We start from the raw sequence: 15578 nt of genomic DNA, 5'->3' as shown, positions 1-15578 counted from the left end.
AAAAATCGCCTGTGACGTGACGCTATCTGTATTTGAAAATACGCGTCTTTTAGATCTATTGACACAAACCAGTCCCCCTGGCGGACGTGCGCGAGGATTTTTCTGGTTGTGAGCATCCTGAACTGGCGCTTCATAAGCGCTCTGTTCAACTGCCGCAGATCTAGTATGGGTCTGAGACCCCCGTCTTTCTTGGGCACCAGGAAGTATCTGCTGTACAACCCCCCTTCGCTTTGAGCTTGAGATAGGGGTTCTATAGCCCCTTTGCTCAACAGTTTCAAAATCTCGGTTCGAAGTAGATGGGCTACTTTCGATTCTACCGTGGTCTCGACGCGCGCCGTGAAGCGGCGGGGGCGTCGGCGAAACTGCAGCGAATAGCCTCCTTTTATGACGTTCAGCACCCATCTCGAAACCCCGGGAAGCTTTTCCCACGCAGGTGCGCGAGTAGCTAGGGGCCGGATGCGAAGCGCGCTCTGATCGGCTCGCGATGCAGCGGCTTTTGTGTGCTGTGACATAAGCGTCGCGCTCATGACGTCTGAGGCAGGGGGCGCGCTGATAACAGCGGGCAGAATGCCCGCGCTCGACTCCTCCGCAGTGTTTAGCTGAGAGGAGGAGGGCTGGGCTAGTTTCATGTCTGTGTGTGGGCGTGGGCGCGGAGCGGCGGGCACGTACACCACCTTTGCAGCATTGCTCGCGTGAGCAGAGCATATGCATACGGGTCCTGTATTCACAGGGACCGTGAGACATGTGGGAAGTAGCGTTAGTGGGCACTGGGTAGTGGGCACTTTTGCTACATTTGAAGCGCAATCGATCTGAGTTGATTTTATGTGCGCGCGCCCTGTGTGAAGGGCTGTGCTTGTGTGTAGGAATGGGCGCTGAGTAGCGGGCATTTTTTCTACACATGAAACACCGTCGGCCGTGGCCGGGACACCAGAAAATACACTCTTTAAGGGATTTATCTGGGTAGCCGTAAAAACGGCTTTTGTGTGCAGGCAAGCGGGTAATGGAACCGGCTTGTTGGCTGCTAAATACGCTGGACCAGTCACATTTCCTGGAACTGGACGAGCGGCAAGCTTTGGTGGAAGTCCGGCCGCAGCGGGACTTGGACACCGTCGCTTTCCTAGGCGTGCTAGGATGATTTCGGGGCCTCTGGCTTCAACACAACCTTCTGCCGCGGGCCACGCGGGGCGGGGCGGCGGCCGGATGAGCGAGAGCGCGGTCTCGAGCTCTGGGCTTGGCGGTGTTGAGAAGAGGAGGCGGCGGGCGGAGGCTTAGGCTGTGAGCTCTGAGCAGACGGTTTCGCACGGCCTGCTGCAGAACTGGAGCGCTTCGGGAGGAAGTGCTTCATGGCCTGGGTCGCTTTCTGCACCTCAGCGAACCTATCGGCGAAATCTTTGACCGAGGTTCCGAAGAGGCCGGCAGGGGAAAGCGGCGCGTCGAGGAACGCGGTGCGCTCCGACTCAGACATGTCAGAGAGCGTAAGCCACAGATGTCTCTCAGACACGGTGAGCGAGGCCATGCTCCGTCCGATGGCCTGTGCTGCTGACTTGGTGGCGCGAAGAGCGAGGTCTGTAGCGCTCCTCAAGTCCGGCACACAGATTGCGTCAGGTCCTTTCTCGTCCATCTGGCGGAGGAGATCGGCCTGGTATATCTGAAGCGTGGCCATGGTGTGCAACGCTGACGCGGCCTGCCCGGCGGCGGAGAAAGCGCGGCGGAGCAGAGTCGACGTCGTGCGGCAGGCTTTTGAGGGCAGCGCCATCTTAGCACGCCGTCCAGCGGAGGGCGGGCATAAGTGCGCTGCGATAGCCTCTTCAACCGGCGGCAGGGAGTGGTAGCCTCTGTTCTTTGCGTCATCGACAGCGGAGAACGCCAAAGAGACAGAGGACCGAGTCCTGGTTGAAAAAGGGGAGTTCCAAGATTTAGCGACTTCTTCATGAAGCTCAGGAAGAAAGGGCGCTGGCTTGGATGCAGGTGAAACGCGCTCCCCAGGCAGGAAGAAGCCGTCCAGCCGGTTATGAGCAGGCTGCTCAGGCGTGGTCCACTCGAGGCCGAGGCTCGCCGTGGCCTGAGTGAGCACGCGCATGAGCTCCGCCTCAATGCTCGCTCTCTTTCCCGTAGAAGCACGGGCAGGAGGGGTGGGGTCCTCAGAGCCCGCCCAATCCTCACTGCCTGATGCTATGAGAGAGCAGGAATCCTCCTCTCGAAGCAGCGCATCGATCTCATCAGCGTCACCGACAGAAGCGGCGGCAGACCGCGGCCGCTGTCCATCCGTGAGCGAAGCTGATGAAACCGGAGAAGCAGGCGGGCGCACCGGCGAGCTTTGACGGCTGAGAGAGGGCTCCGGGATCCGCTGAGCGCGGCGCTTTTTACGGCGCGGCACAACAGCAGGTGTGGGCGCAGTCTCGGTGAACAGTGCCAAGCGAGTCCTCAGAGTCGCTAAAGGCAACAGCTCGCAGTGATGGCAGCCGCCATCAGCGAGCGCGAGAGCTGCGTGTTCTTGACCCAGGCAGGAAGCGCAGATGACATGGCGGTCCCCGTCGCTGAGTGGGGCTCTGCACGAGCCACAAGCAGGCATCTTGAAAAAGACGCAGCTCTTTTAGATAGTGTGAGTCGCGCCGGCGAACACACACACACAGAGTAAGAAAAAGGATATGGGCGCTGGATAGCGCAGCAGGAAGGCGATGAAGGCGGCGCGGCCAGCAGCTTCTCGACTCGTCCCGCTGAGGTGCTCCTTCGACAGCGCGGCTTCTTCTCGGATCCAGCGATGTGAGTTGCTTCGCTGAAGGATGAAAAATCAGAGAATTAATGCCTGCGAGCGGTATTTATAGACCTAAGCCACGCCCGTTTCGGCGGGACGTGACGCAGAGGGCGCGAAGCGCCCTCATTGGGTCTGACGTCACTCTAGGTCTCGCTCGATAGGCTTAAGCAGTTGCCAGCAGACCAGCCAATAGGCGCGCGAGCTGCCTCGCCTATGTCTGTATGCTGCCGCAACGCGTTTTACATTAATGCAAAATTAAAGGATAATTTTGTTGGCTTCAGTATTCTCGTGGAAAAGGATTTTCCCCTAGCGTATTCTACGCAGTACGAGAGTATCTCTCGTAAGAGAACCTGTGGTAATGACTTACAGTATGGCACTGCAAGAGCAAGCAGACTGAGGTCTAGCAGGCGCATCAACAGCCTCTTTGCGCATCTGGACCTGGAAGCCGCAATAATGTTCTGGTATTTATTAGCATCAGCCTTGTGTGATGCCATTGGTGCTTCAGTTAGAGGAGAGGACAGTCATAAACAATGATATATTTTGGATCTTTGACAGCACAGTGTTTTTATGAGCCATTTTAATTCACTCTCAGTTTGCCTTGAACTTCACCGCTATAAAATTGTTTGCTCACCGAACCGAGACACACTTAACCTCTTGCGTCTGTCATTGACATGTTTGCGGTTCAAAAACCATTAAACAGAACTTTCATTTACCCTCTAAATAGCGCAGGAGGACCATCCCTATTTATGCTCTCTGAATAACTAAGCAGTTGCACCATCCTAACCCATAAAACATTGCACATGAGATATTCAACATCTCAATTTTAGACAACAATAAATTGGAGATTTCAGCTGATCAAATTTTCCTAGTTATGCTATCCACATTCAAATTATGTCAGAAAAACCTGTCAGAAAAGTCTAATCAACATCAAGATGATCCACAAATGTGTATTTATGAATGCTGCTTTGCACTTGTGAGTCATATTTTGTTAATATATTCATTTTGAGACTATTTTGATCTAAATTAGATGCCGTCTTCCCAAGAAATAAGTGAATTGAGTCTTTGAGGATGGGACATAAATATTGTATGACAGGTATTAATCAGTAGAGGGCAGTAAGGGTGCACACATGTCAGAAGAAACCCAACTGCATTCGCTGGATTATGAATAATGATAATGAGACATTTGAGGTGAGTAGGGTGCCATCCCTAAAATGAGGGGTTGATTTTACTCCGGCCATATATTTAAAATGATAATCATGGCCATAATGAAAAGGCATAAACCTGTCTTTAAAATAAGCTGGGATAATTTGAATGCCAATCCATTCAGATGAAGGACTGCATGTGCAGGGAAAAGCCACAGGGAGAAGTAAGGCCAAATACCTTTTATCCAGAGCATACAGTTCCACCACATTAAACATTAATAAACACATTCAACTGAGAGTTGAGAGTGACATGAAGTAGTCAATATTAGCTACATTACAAGCTACAAACAAAAAGTAGCCAACTACATTGAATCTTTGTATGTACAGGTGCAATGTTTTTGTAAATATATAAATATCAGCAGTATTTATGAAGCACTAAAACAATGAGGATTTCGATTGACCTACAACCTGGAAGCTAATTAGCATTTTAGCTATGGGTTGCCTCTGGGATTTCTTGCATTTTTCTAGAAAAGTTTTTTTGGATTTAAGAGTAAATGCAGGTCTGAAGCTAGCATTACTTGAAGAAACTTTCTCATTTTGTTCTACAACATAAACTATACTGAATTTTGAAACTTCTATGCCTTTAAGCTGGAAACAAGTTGTTACATAAGGAGTTGCTAACTGTTGTCGAATTTGTCAAGCATGTAAACTCAAAGCCCTGTGGAAGCTTTTTTACTCATAAATAGCAAACTATTATTGTAAAAATCCATTAGCAATCACCAGTTAGACTTCTGGTGTGGCCTACAAAATTATCGCCTTGACTAATAGTGTGACAGTATTAAATGGGATTGGGAACATATACATTTAGACTAAAAACAATTAGAAGGCATCCTAACTAAGTCAAAACTGTGATAATCTGCTGTTTTTAAAGGGGTGGTTGATTATGATTTCACTTTTTTAACTTTAGTTAGTGTGTAATGTTGCTGTTTGACTAGGGGTGCAACGGATCAAAAAAACTCACGGTTCGGATCGTTTCTCGGATCAGAGTCACGGATCGGATCATTTTTCGGATCAGCAAAAAAAAATTTTTTTTTAAATTTATTAACACTTTTAAATTATTAAATTAAAATATATAAAATCAACTTAAAATGCACAAGGCATAATATCTTCTTTTTAACATAATTAATGAAAAACAACTTAAGTGCAACATAAAAAGGCATCTCCTTCCTTTAAACATGGACCAATGCTTGATGTGTTTCCACTGTCATATAGGGCTGTCAAAATTACTCAAAAATGACGTTCGAATATTCCCTCTAAAAAACACATATCCTATTCGAATTATTCGAACATCTGGTTGCGCATTTTGTAAATGACGCGCATTACGTCAATAACATGACAAATTAATACAAAGAGACATAACTACTTGTATGGGTAGTTTATTTAAGTTTAAACATATTTGACAACGTATTACCTACACAAAAACAAGTAAATCAACTAATGGCCAAGACCGCAGACCTCACTCTCGCTCGCTCGCACTCGCAGGCACTCTTTCTCTCTCTCTCTCGCCGTTACCCATGTTGCGTTCACACCAAACGCGAATAGAGTGTCTGGCGCGAGTGATTTCAATGTTAAGTCAATGTAAAGACGCGTTTACGCGCGTCTGGAGGTCTTGCGGCGCGAATGAGGCGTCACGCTCTCTGCGGTTCATAGCGCTCGCCATGACCACGCTGTGTGTGGACTGAACATGCGCACAACTTTTTTTTCATAAATCAATCCGCGGATCACGTGTGTGCCGAACCGAAGATATTGATCCGAACGGATCACGGATCAATGATGATCCGTTGCACCACTATGTTTGACCATAAACAACATCTGTAAAGTTACAACGCTCAAAGTTCAGAGCAAAGGGATATAATTTAAAAATAAGAAATCACTTTTTAAGGACTACAACAAATGGCTGGTAGGGACTACACGACATTCCTCCCGGGTTAGTGACATCACCAACCCTAAAATTTACATAAACCCCGCCCCGGGAACATGATTTATAGATTATCAACACAGAATATGCTAATCAATGACTAGAATAGAATAGAATAGAATGAGGCATTTATATAGCGCTTTCATATGTACTACCATACACCCAAAGCTCTTTACAATCATGTCAGGGGATCTCTCCTCAATCCACCACCAGTGTGAGCATCCACTTGGATGATGTGACGGCAGCCACAGAACAACGGCGCCAGTGCGCTCACCACACACCAGCTATAGGTGGAGAGAGGAGAGAGAGTGATAGAGCCAATTCAGAGGATGGGGATTATTAGGAGGCCATGATTGGTAAGGGCCAATGTGTGGAATGTGGCCAGGACACCGGGGTTACACCCCTACTCTTTACGAGAAATGCAATGGGATTTTTAATGACCACAGAGAGTCAGGACCTCGGTTTTACGTCTCATCCGAAGGACGGTGCTTTTTGACAGTATAGTGTCCCCATCACTACACTGGGGCGTTAGGACCCACACAGACCACAGGGTGAGCACCCCCTGCTGGCCTCACTAACACCTCTTCCTGCAGCAACCTGGTTTTCTCAGGAGTCTCCCATCCAGGTACTGACTAGGCTCAGCCCTGTTTAGCTTTAGTGGACAACCAGTCTTGGGCTACAGAGTGATAGGTTGCTGGCAGAGAAGATATCTACACTAGAAGATATCTACACATCAGCTACATAAATTCATCTACTAACCATTCAGGAATGTCCTGTTGCTTCTACATGTTGTCACTTCTTCTTGAGTCTCTCCATCTTTGTTTGTCTGAATCCAGTTTGAACATAAAAGTCTAAAAGTTTTTGAAATTTTCATTGCATGTCTGTGTGAGGTAAAAGGACATGAGCTCTTGAAGCTCCGCCCCCTGCGTCGGGAGAATCAGCTCATTTGCGTTTAAAGGAACAGACACAAAAACAGTGCATTTTTGCTCACCCTCAAAAATTGACAATTTTAACATGCTGTATAAAAATATCTGTGGGGTATTTTGAGCTAAAACTTCACATACACACTCTGGGGACATCAGTGACTTATTTTACATCTTGTGAAATGGGCATTATACCACCCCTTTAAAGCTAAATTGTTCAAAAAATGAAACAAAATAGAGCTTGCTTGGCCGTAAAGTTACCTTTGCAATATAACAAGGCACAAAAATGGTGTTATCACTTGTTGGAAAAACAGCTGATCTACTCTCACTACTAAAAGACATAGTTAAGTAAGTTGCCAGGTACACATTGTACGATTTTGAGCTGTCCCAGACGAAAGATGACCAATCGTGGAGATTTCTGTGGTCGTGGCTCCTAAACGGTGGTCCTACATCGTATAGTGAATGAGGTTCGGCAGTTGTCACGGTTTTGCGACCAAAGATAGCATGCAATAATTTTCTGACAGTGTCAGAAATTTAGCATGATCATCTCACAGTGTGTTTGCTGCTATATCTACTGACTAGCCAATAAAAATGCAACATGAAATGGCGTATTGTTCAATGTGACATGGCGCTAAAAAATAAAACTATACCTCAAGCTCCATTTGCACTTGGCATGGCAAGTTGGCCTCTTTTCTCTAGCCATGTTCTGCACTTTCGCCTCTTCTTTTCAGGCGCACGTAAAAACCACAAATTTACCACTAGCACATGCCAATGACGTTTTATTCTTCTATACTAACTTGCGTCATAGCCTACGATTCAATAAGTGTCATCATCGTAGTCTACATACATGTCGTACCCAAGTTTATTAGATCCATGTCTCGCAAAGACTTCAACCAAATCCAGTGATACTGCAAAACCATGAGCGCCAAACAAAGAAAGATCCCAATTAAAGTAGTGATGTACCAATAATTTTTTATAACAAAACAAAGATATTTAAGGTTTTCATTAAAGCAGCACTCAGTAGCTTCGGGATTTCTTCGCTGTATTCTCGCTTTTTGCTCGCAGGTTTCTCTCTAGAGCTCCCCCCACAGCTTCGGAATAGATATTTGACAACACTGTTGTAAAAACTCGTTGGTGATTCTCAGACACCAGAGGCTATAGATCAACGACATCAAAGCAGATGGGACATTCTTTAAAACGTCTTCTTCATTCGGGTTCGGACAGCGTGAGGGAACGCAATAATGACAGCATTTTAGCAGATTTCATTTGGCCGTAAAGCAATTGTTTACATCGCGAGACCTGATATCACGCGATACTTCCTGACGCGGCGGCCCGCCGGCTCAAAGTTGCAAGTGCGTATTTTCCGCTCACGGGCACCAGGGGGGTGCGAAACGACCACCATTCAACCCGAAATAAGTAATATAACCATTCAAATGACTCCGAAGCTGTTCAGTTAAGGTAAAAAAAAGTTACTTAGTTCACCTTTAAGCCAAAAAAAAAAAAAAAGCTAAATCTGTAATTAAATCTGGATATCTGGGCAACTTGATCTGACTTTCAGGGTTTTTACTTCTCAGGTGATAAATTAAACCAGCTGTAGTAAAGTTCTTCAGAAAAGAGCCGGCTCTCGATATTTCAGCCAAACAAATTTTACAGCATAACACACTGCTGACATGTTTACCCATTGTAGCTTATCGACATTGTGTGCATGAAATAGAGTCTGAAACAGTCAAAATGTGTCATTGGAAAAGTGGCAATGTAACTATTTTGGCCATATTTTCTGTTGCCGAAATTTCGGTGCATCACTAAACAAAAATCCAACAAAGACCGACCAAGTATTAAATTAGATTATTTGCTGATAACAAATATAATTAACTACAAGTATTTGTACATATCAATTTCTAAGGCAAGTAAAGAATTTAAAAGACATACAGCCATTAAAATGGCTTCAGGAGTCAAGATATTGTTTATTTCCATGTCATTTAACATAAGCTGATATAGCCTACAGTCCACAACAATCCATTTTGTAATCAAGTTTCTCAATCTGTCGGAGGTGGAATCGAGACCCCAAGGCACGTTGCTTTTAGTAACAGCTGGGTCTAGGCTGACTGAAGAGTTTCCAAATGCGAAAGAACGTCTGCGAAACACCCTAAAACATGGTAAGGGTTTGCAACCCTGCCCCTAGTTCCTGCAATTTGCAAACCTCACCAGTTTCCTCACAGTCTATCAGATCGGCAGACTCGGCTTCTCTGCCAAACCTCATTCGCTTTCCTGCCTCTCAAATGGAGCCAAACAAAGCTAGATCAATACAGATACGCCTCAGGATGCCAATCGTGGACTCCGCAGAGCTTCGAACAAACCCCTTCAGTGAGGAGGAGGTCTGATAGCCATCACAGCACACTGAGATATGGCTCTCGAACGCTGGAGCTCATATCAGCACACGGGACACATGCCACCATCCTCTCAGTATTCAGCGCCAGCGAGCAGCCCAGACACAGTGCCTGATTAACTCAATGCACCATCACGGCCTCTTGAGAATGGACAAGTGGGCCGCACCAGAACAGGGGATGGATGTAGAAAATAAGCATGAAGGAATTGATTGCATGAAGGGGTCTCTTTAAAATAGGGGAAGTGAAATGGGTTGAGAGGAGACTTGTCTGGAAGGCTGCCAAGTAGCAGCATAATTTAAAAGGCGAGAGGGGCAACGTTAGCTCAGGTTGTTAGTAATGTGGGCCACCGTGGAATGAATTATGATGATATAAGGAAGACGATTTCATTATCTCCATTAAAAACCAATTAATATTCCTAATTAAAAAGTCTTGATTCTTTAATGACTGCCAACCTTGTCCTCTCAGGTCAAAAATCAAAGACTTAAGATTAGGACTAAGGCAGGAATGTAAATTCTGGCATCATTTGCTCGCCCTTGTGTCGTTGCAGACCTGTATGAACAATGTAAAACACAAACACAAACACAAAAGAAGATATTCGGATGACAGTGCTGTAAACAAATAACCGGGTCAGGGATTGGATCTTGAGAATCGGCTCAGGTTGTGAACCGGATCAACTGAGGCCACATTTACACATAACCGGGTATTTAGAGATACTATAATTGTAACGTTAAGGTCCAGATGACGATGAAGAGGAATGCCAAAAGGATGAAAATATAACCAGGCTTATTAAATAATACAACACAGGTGATTCAAAGAACAAACAAACTCCACGAAACAGTGTGCTGTGCACAAACAATACCGGACAATGAGGAACTGAAAACAGAGACCATTAATACATAAGATAACAAACTCTTAAATGTCAAGTAGGTGTGATCGTTAAATGAGTGTCCATCGTAACAGATTAATGTCGAGAAACTAAGACAAAGGAAACAGGAAACTGACTGTGAACTAACTAAAAGTCCATGATAATGAAACTAAACGAACAAATAGCAGAATATACTTGACAAATATACAAAAAGTTTGCAATGAAAATATACAAAAGTTTGCAATGAAAATTCATGTCATTAATGACATTCTTTCTTCTTATTTATTTCTTATTTTTTTATTTTTTTTATTATTATTATTTTTACACAAAGAAAGTTAATGGAAACCAAAACAATTGGGTTACCAACATTTATGGGTTATCTTACACGTTTCGAACGACGTGAGGGTGAACGAATGATCACAGAAGTCCTTTAAGTGGAAACTGAATGTACAGAAATGTCTTCAGAAGAAAGTCTTACACTTTCTGAATGTACAGAAATGTCTTCAGACACTTAATTCAATGTAAAATGTAATTAGAATTTGTAATTAGAACTCAAGAAGGACATGTGTATATGTTATTTCATATAAATCTAAATAATTTTATATGTAAATAAACTTTAATATAATTTCTGTTGAAACATGTATACTGTAATTATACGTTTAATGATAAAGTAGCAATTTAAATGTAATAATGCATAACACTACAGTTAAAATCATAATCAAGTATTATATAATCAATATGATCACGTTAATGACTCATGAACTAAATAATTTATTAATGATTACTGCATCAACAACTGTTAAAGATTCTATATGATTATTAAGTAATGTATGAATTGTTATTAATTAAATGTGTCATCATGTATAATTCCTTAATAACTTAACCAATTTTGTGAATTAATGTGTTAATTAACACAATGGGTCGAAGCTATGTATTTCAACTTCCAGTTGTCTACTTTAATTAATCATTAGCTAATGATTTGCATCGTATTATTTACACATTTAATTAATAGCAATGCATATGACTTAATAAATTAATCATATAGACTCTTTAGTAGTTGCTGATGCAGTTATCATTAATTAATGGTTTAGTTCTTCATGAGTCATACATTAACGTGGTTACATGTGCATTATGAATTGGAGCATATATTGAAGCATATACAATACAGGTGCATACTTTAATGATTAATTAAAGTATGCACTTGTATTGTAAAATGTCACGCTTCTTTTTCACAAGGGAATATACAGTAAATGTTAAAGGGATGTTGACGTCACTTAATTGATCACTTATTTATTCCCAATAAAGTGATCTACAATATATATCACATCACACATTTTATCTCGTTACCATTTTATGTGCTTAAAAATACAAAACAGCCAAAGAATTACTCTGCAAAAGCCTTCAAATATGTGAGATTTTTATACTGTATAAAAATGATCAAAACATGCCGTGTGTGCAGTGAAACATTTGCAACCAAAAATAGCGGTTTCCTTTCTCTTGTTAAGCCTTGCCTCGGGCCAACACCATCGCCACACTGACAACAATATCATTAAAAAATAATTGTTACAGCAAACAGTTTTTCTCTGTGCTAAATACCTTTTCATTTACTTTGATAAACACATAAAAGAGCACAGTTGTTGGCTTCTAGCCATTAGGAAAACATATTTTGCAATTTAATGAAAACACCATCTTACTCTTGACTGATCATGGTTTAATTTACTGAAATGTTTTCAGATTAACTTAGACTTGAAAACTACAAAAGGTCCTTTGAATATTGACTCTTTGTGACTACAAACAATTAACCTTTGAGTCAAAGGATTTGTTACGCTAACGACTTACACCAGAGACAAAACACAAAGCGCACATCTTTTGAACTCTCTCTCCCAGTGCAAGACTTTGTTTCAAACTTTCCCATCCACAAACTTTAGCTAGACACAATAAACCAATTTCAAAGGCAAATGCACCTTGAGGTGAACGTAAACAACAATATCTTCATATGCAATCTTTTTGCCTTGCATACATTCCCTAAGCAGAAAAACTTGCACAACGGCGAGTAAATGAACGTGTGCAGAGCAAGGCCCCAAAAGCATTCCCAGGTAGTCAAATAATACATGTGCGAGAAAGCAATAAATCACCCCCATCTGGCAACATCCTCTATGCTAGCAACTTGTGACATGGATCAAAAGAAAGAGCTTTTGTTTGTACTCATTAGCAAGGGCCTTGTAGCTTTCATTTTCTCGAAAAAGCGCCGCACCATGCAAACACCCTCAACACGTATGTCCTTTCGTTGAAAAAACAAGGAATAGATGTACTGTGCAAGGTCTCTTACGAGCCACTTGGAAATGAAGATCTAGACAAAGTCACTTCCATCTTTCATCTCCTCGCTTTAATCTGCCTCTTATTCCACCTTCTTCAATCAGTTGCTGTTCAGAATTCTGGCGTTAACAACGTTTTCAATCCTTAAACGTACTTTCATCATCCATACTCATATTATTGGGACAAGAGGTCAGTCAGTCGGGATGGAGACTATCTTCATCTTTCTCACAATCATACTTTTCTTTGATCTGTTCTTTGCTTCACAGAAGCAAATCTTCGTACATAAATTTGCTTCTGAAGTCATTTATTTTTTATTTTTAAGGGGCCATGCAAACGAAAGGCGCAGGTCAGTGGAGCGGAAAAATGCAAGGTCTAGAGACGCAAATGAGTTGAACTTATTTTAACTTTAGTACCGCATTTTTAAAAACACCGCGTTATGCGCGAGACGCAAGATGTGAGCGGAACGATCAAACACAGCCAACTACTGCGTGTTTACATTGAAAAACAATGGGAAAAAAACGCATTCTGTGTGATTGGCCCCTAAGACGATTACACATTTTTTATGGAAAATACAAAAAAATAAAGAAAATAAGCAGTTCGCCCAGTAGTCCAAGCTGATTTCCTGAAAGGCAAGGTAGGTTTGTGCTGTCAAAGTTGTAGGATTTACACAACTGTCTACAATCATTCAACAATGGTTTCTATATCCCTGGAGAAAAATGTTGCCATAATTCAATCAATGTGATGTGTATCTTCTCAAAGAATGTGAATAGGATATCAAGTTACACAAAGCAAAAATAAAAGCCACTCTAATATAATTGCAATTTTACAGCCTGCTGCTTTCAGTTAGTATCTTGGCTGCATAGTTAAATTGAGTGAGAAGTTGATTTTCAGCTTGATATCTCAAGTGTAGTCAGTCTAGTCTCAGAATTTTTATCAAGCTTGTCCCGACCCCACCTCTCAATATATATATATATATTCAATGAAACTGCCGTGGCTGATCAAGCCTCTCAGATTAAATTTCGAGTCTTCACTAGATTGAGTCTTCATGAAGCTAGCACATATTCATTGACATAAAAAACATTCAACTGCAGATTTTTAAGATTTCCTAGAGCTTGGATAAAGCATGTAGACTAGGAATGAAATGTTATTGCAAAAAAAAAAAAAAAAAAAAAAAATCACATGAGGACCACAGGCCCAATCCATGAAATTCCCTTCATCAATCATTCGTTCACTTGGACATTGGAAACAGACTGGTTTTATTGGTTCAATCTAAAGACTTTCCCCACCCAATCTGTGGCCATTGCATCATTAATCACTTTATGATTGTGTATTCAACGTGTTCTTAGCATTGTTCCCAGCTGCCCAAATCTATTTTCCTCAATATGGCCAACTGGGATTCATTGTGTGTGGCCAACAGCTTCTTTTGTCTGTAAATATGATGTGTCAGTTTGAGGAACGACCATAAAAAAAAATTAGAAAACTTGGGAATAAAATGTCTCTAAGATACATGTTTCTGAAGAAAAAATGGATTATGCAAACCAGAAAATGGAAAAGGCACAAGGAAAAAGTAAGAACCCCAGAGTGTATCACCCACCATTGATACATGAACATGTAAACTTGAACTTCCGCCAAGGACCAGAACACTGAAACTATCTGCACCCCCACACACAAGCTTGCCTTCAACAGCTGGTGTTGCTTCTACAGTCTTGAACTTTTGTAGGCATTGCTTTTATTGATTTCTTGCATAGTAGCTTAAGGCTAGAGATCCCGAGATGCATAAAAACGAGCTCTTCTAAACGGATGGATCAGAAGAAGTGTCAAACTTATCAGCTTGATATCTGCACAGGCCTGTTACATTTAAGATCACAGCCAAGAGCGGTTTATGCATTTAAGAGTACTATAAGTGATCTGTACACAGTTAGATGGATAACTGCAAATGAATAATCTGTATTTGTTGCCATGCTGGCAAAATAAAGTGGCAACAAAACAAAAAAAAACAAAAAGAGAGAAGATTTCAGCACAACACTGAGATGCTTTTAAGTTTTGTATTCAAAAACATGCAGCTAATCACACCCTGCAAAACTGTGCCTCAAACGACACTATAAAGTGTGAAGGCCTTTTAATTCTAGACTAAAAATACCACTCGCTGTAATGAAACGTTAATGAAAAGAAATTATAAACATTGAAGGACTCTTGATGCTAAGAATAAATTATAAATAAGCCACTCAATTAAGAAAGAAAAATACCAGAAGAGGTTTAGGAATACGGCAAACACAACTCAAGCACTCACAAGCACACCATAAGTATCACCGTCCTTGGATTTTAAAAGGATGTTCACAACAGACTCTTAAAAAAAGCTTTTTGATTGGCTTTCTTGGTACTTGAAAAGAAAAAAAATTGACTTTTCTTATATCAAGTTTCAAAAATCATTAGACAAGGCAAGATTGCATACACCCAAAACAGACAGTTAATCACACTCCCTAATTACCCAATAATCCTGAAACTCAACACTCAGAAAGGTTTCGGACCCCCATCCCAAAAGCTTGTGTTAAAGTGGTGCATTGCACAATACCCTTGATCCTGCGTCTGATGACCCCCATCCGGCACTTGAGCGAAACGGAAAACATATCCTCCTCTTACCGCCTCCTCTCCTCTTCAGCGACTCATCGTTGGAAGAAAAAAAAAAGAGAGGGAGAGGGGAGAATAGCTCCAAAGCACTGTGGTAGGAGTCACATGGCACTCTCAGGAGCAGTCCGCCACTCCACAAAGGCAGGGAGACAAAACAAGAAAAGACAATTTCTCATTCTCTACCTCTCTACACGTTACATACCCATCCTAGCTGAGGAAAGTTGTGGCGCTCTCAGGCAAGGCAGCATCTGTCAGAATGACAGAGCGAGTGAGGGAGTAAAAAAAAAAAAAAGATCCTGGGAACAAACGAGTTGTTCGAGCTCCTGCCAAAGAACATCTCGGCATCTGAGTGCTTCCTTGTCATGTCTTTGGATCGGTACAAGAACGGTAATCAATATTTATAACTCCTTATCTTTTCTGACATCGCTCCCTCCTTTTGCAGTATTCTTCTTTTTTTTCTTCTCAAATCCTCCAGTGCGCCACTTGCCCTTTGTCTTTTTTTGCACTCTTGATCACTTTTTTTCTGTCTCTATCATTTTCTCTTTCTAGATCACACGCACAACCGGTAACACTGAAAAGCCTTT

General features: G+C 42.3%; 1 protein-coding gene across 4 annotated transcripts in view; it reads right to left on the bottom strand.

The window, feature by feature from the left end:
- The window catches only part of grip2b (glutamate receptor interacting protein 2b), a 113010-nt gene extending 97991 nt beyond the window's left edge, over nucleotides 1-15019 (bottom strand). For all 4 annotated transcript variants that reach the window (XM_081385598.1, XM_081385603.1, XM_081385600.1 and 1 more), the window contains exon 1: nucleotides 14939-15019. In XM_081385598.1, coding sequence (XP_081241724.1) covers nucleotides 14939-14993 — 55 coding nt within the window. In that variant the 5' untranslated portion in view covers nucleotides 14994-15019. The remainder of the gene's footprint in view (nucleotides 1-14938) is intronic.
- Between the last annotated feature and the right edge of the window lie 559 nt (nucleotides 15020-15578).

Source organism: Scardinius erythrophthalmus (genome assembly GCF_964197995.2).
Source record: "Scardinius erythrophthalmus genome assembly, chromosome: 14".
In the NCBI taxonomy this organism is placed as follows: domain Eukaryota; kingdom Metazoa; phylum Chordata; class Actinopteri; order Cypriniformes; family Leuciscidae; genus Scardinius; species Scardinius erythrophthalmus.
The sequence above is the reverse complement of the archived record's forward strand: the minus strand, read 5'-3'. Positions and strand labels throughout refer to the sequence as shown.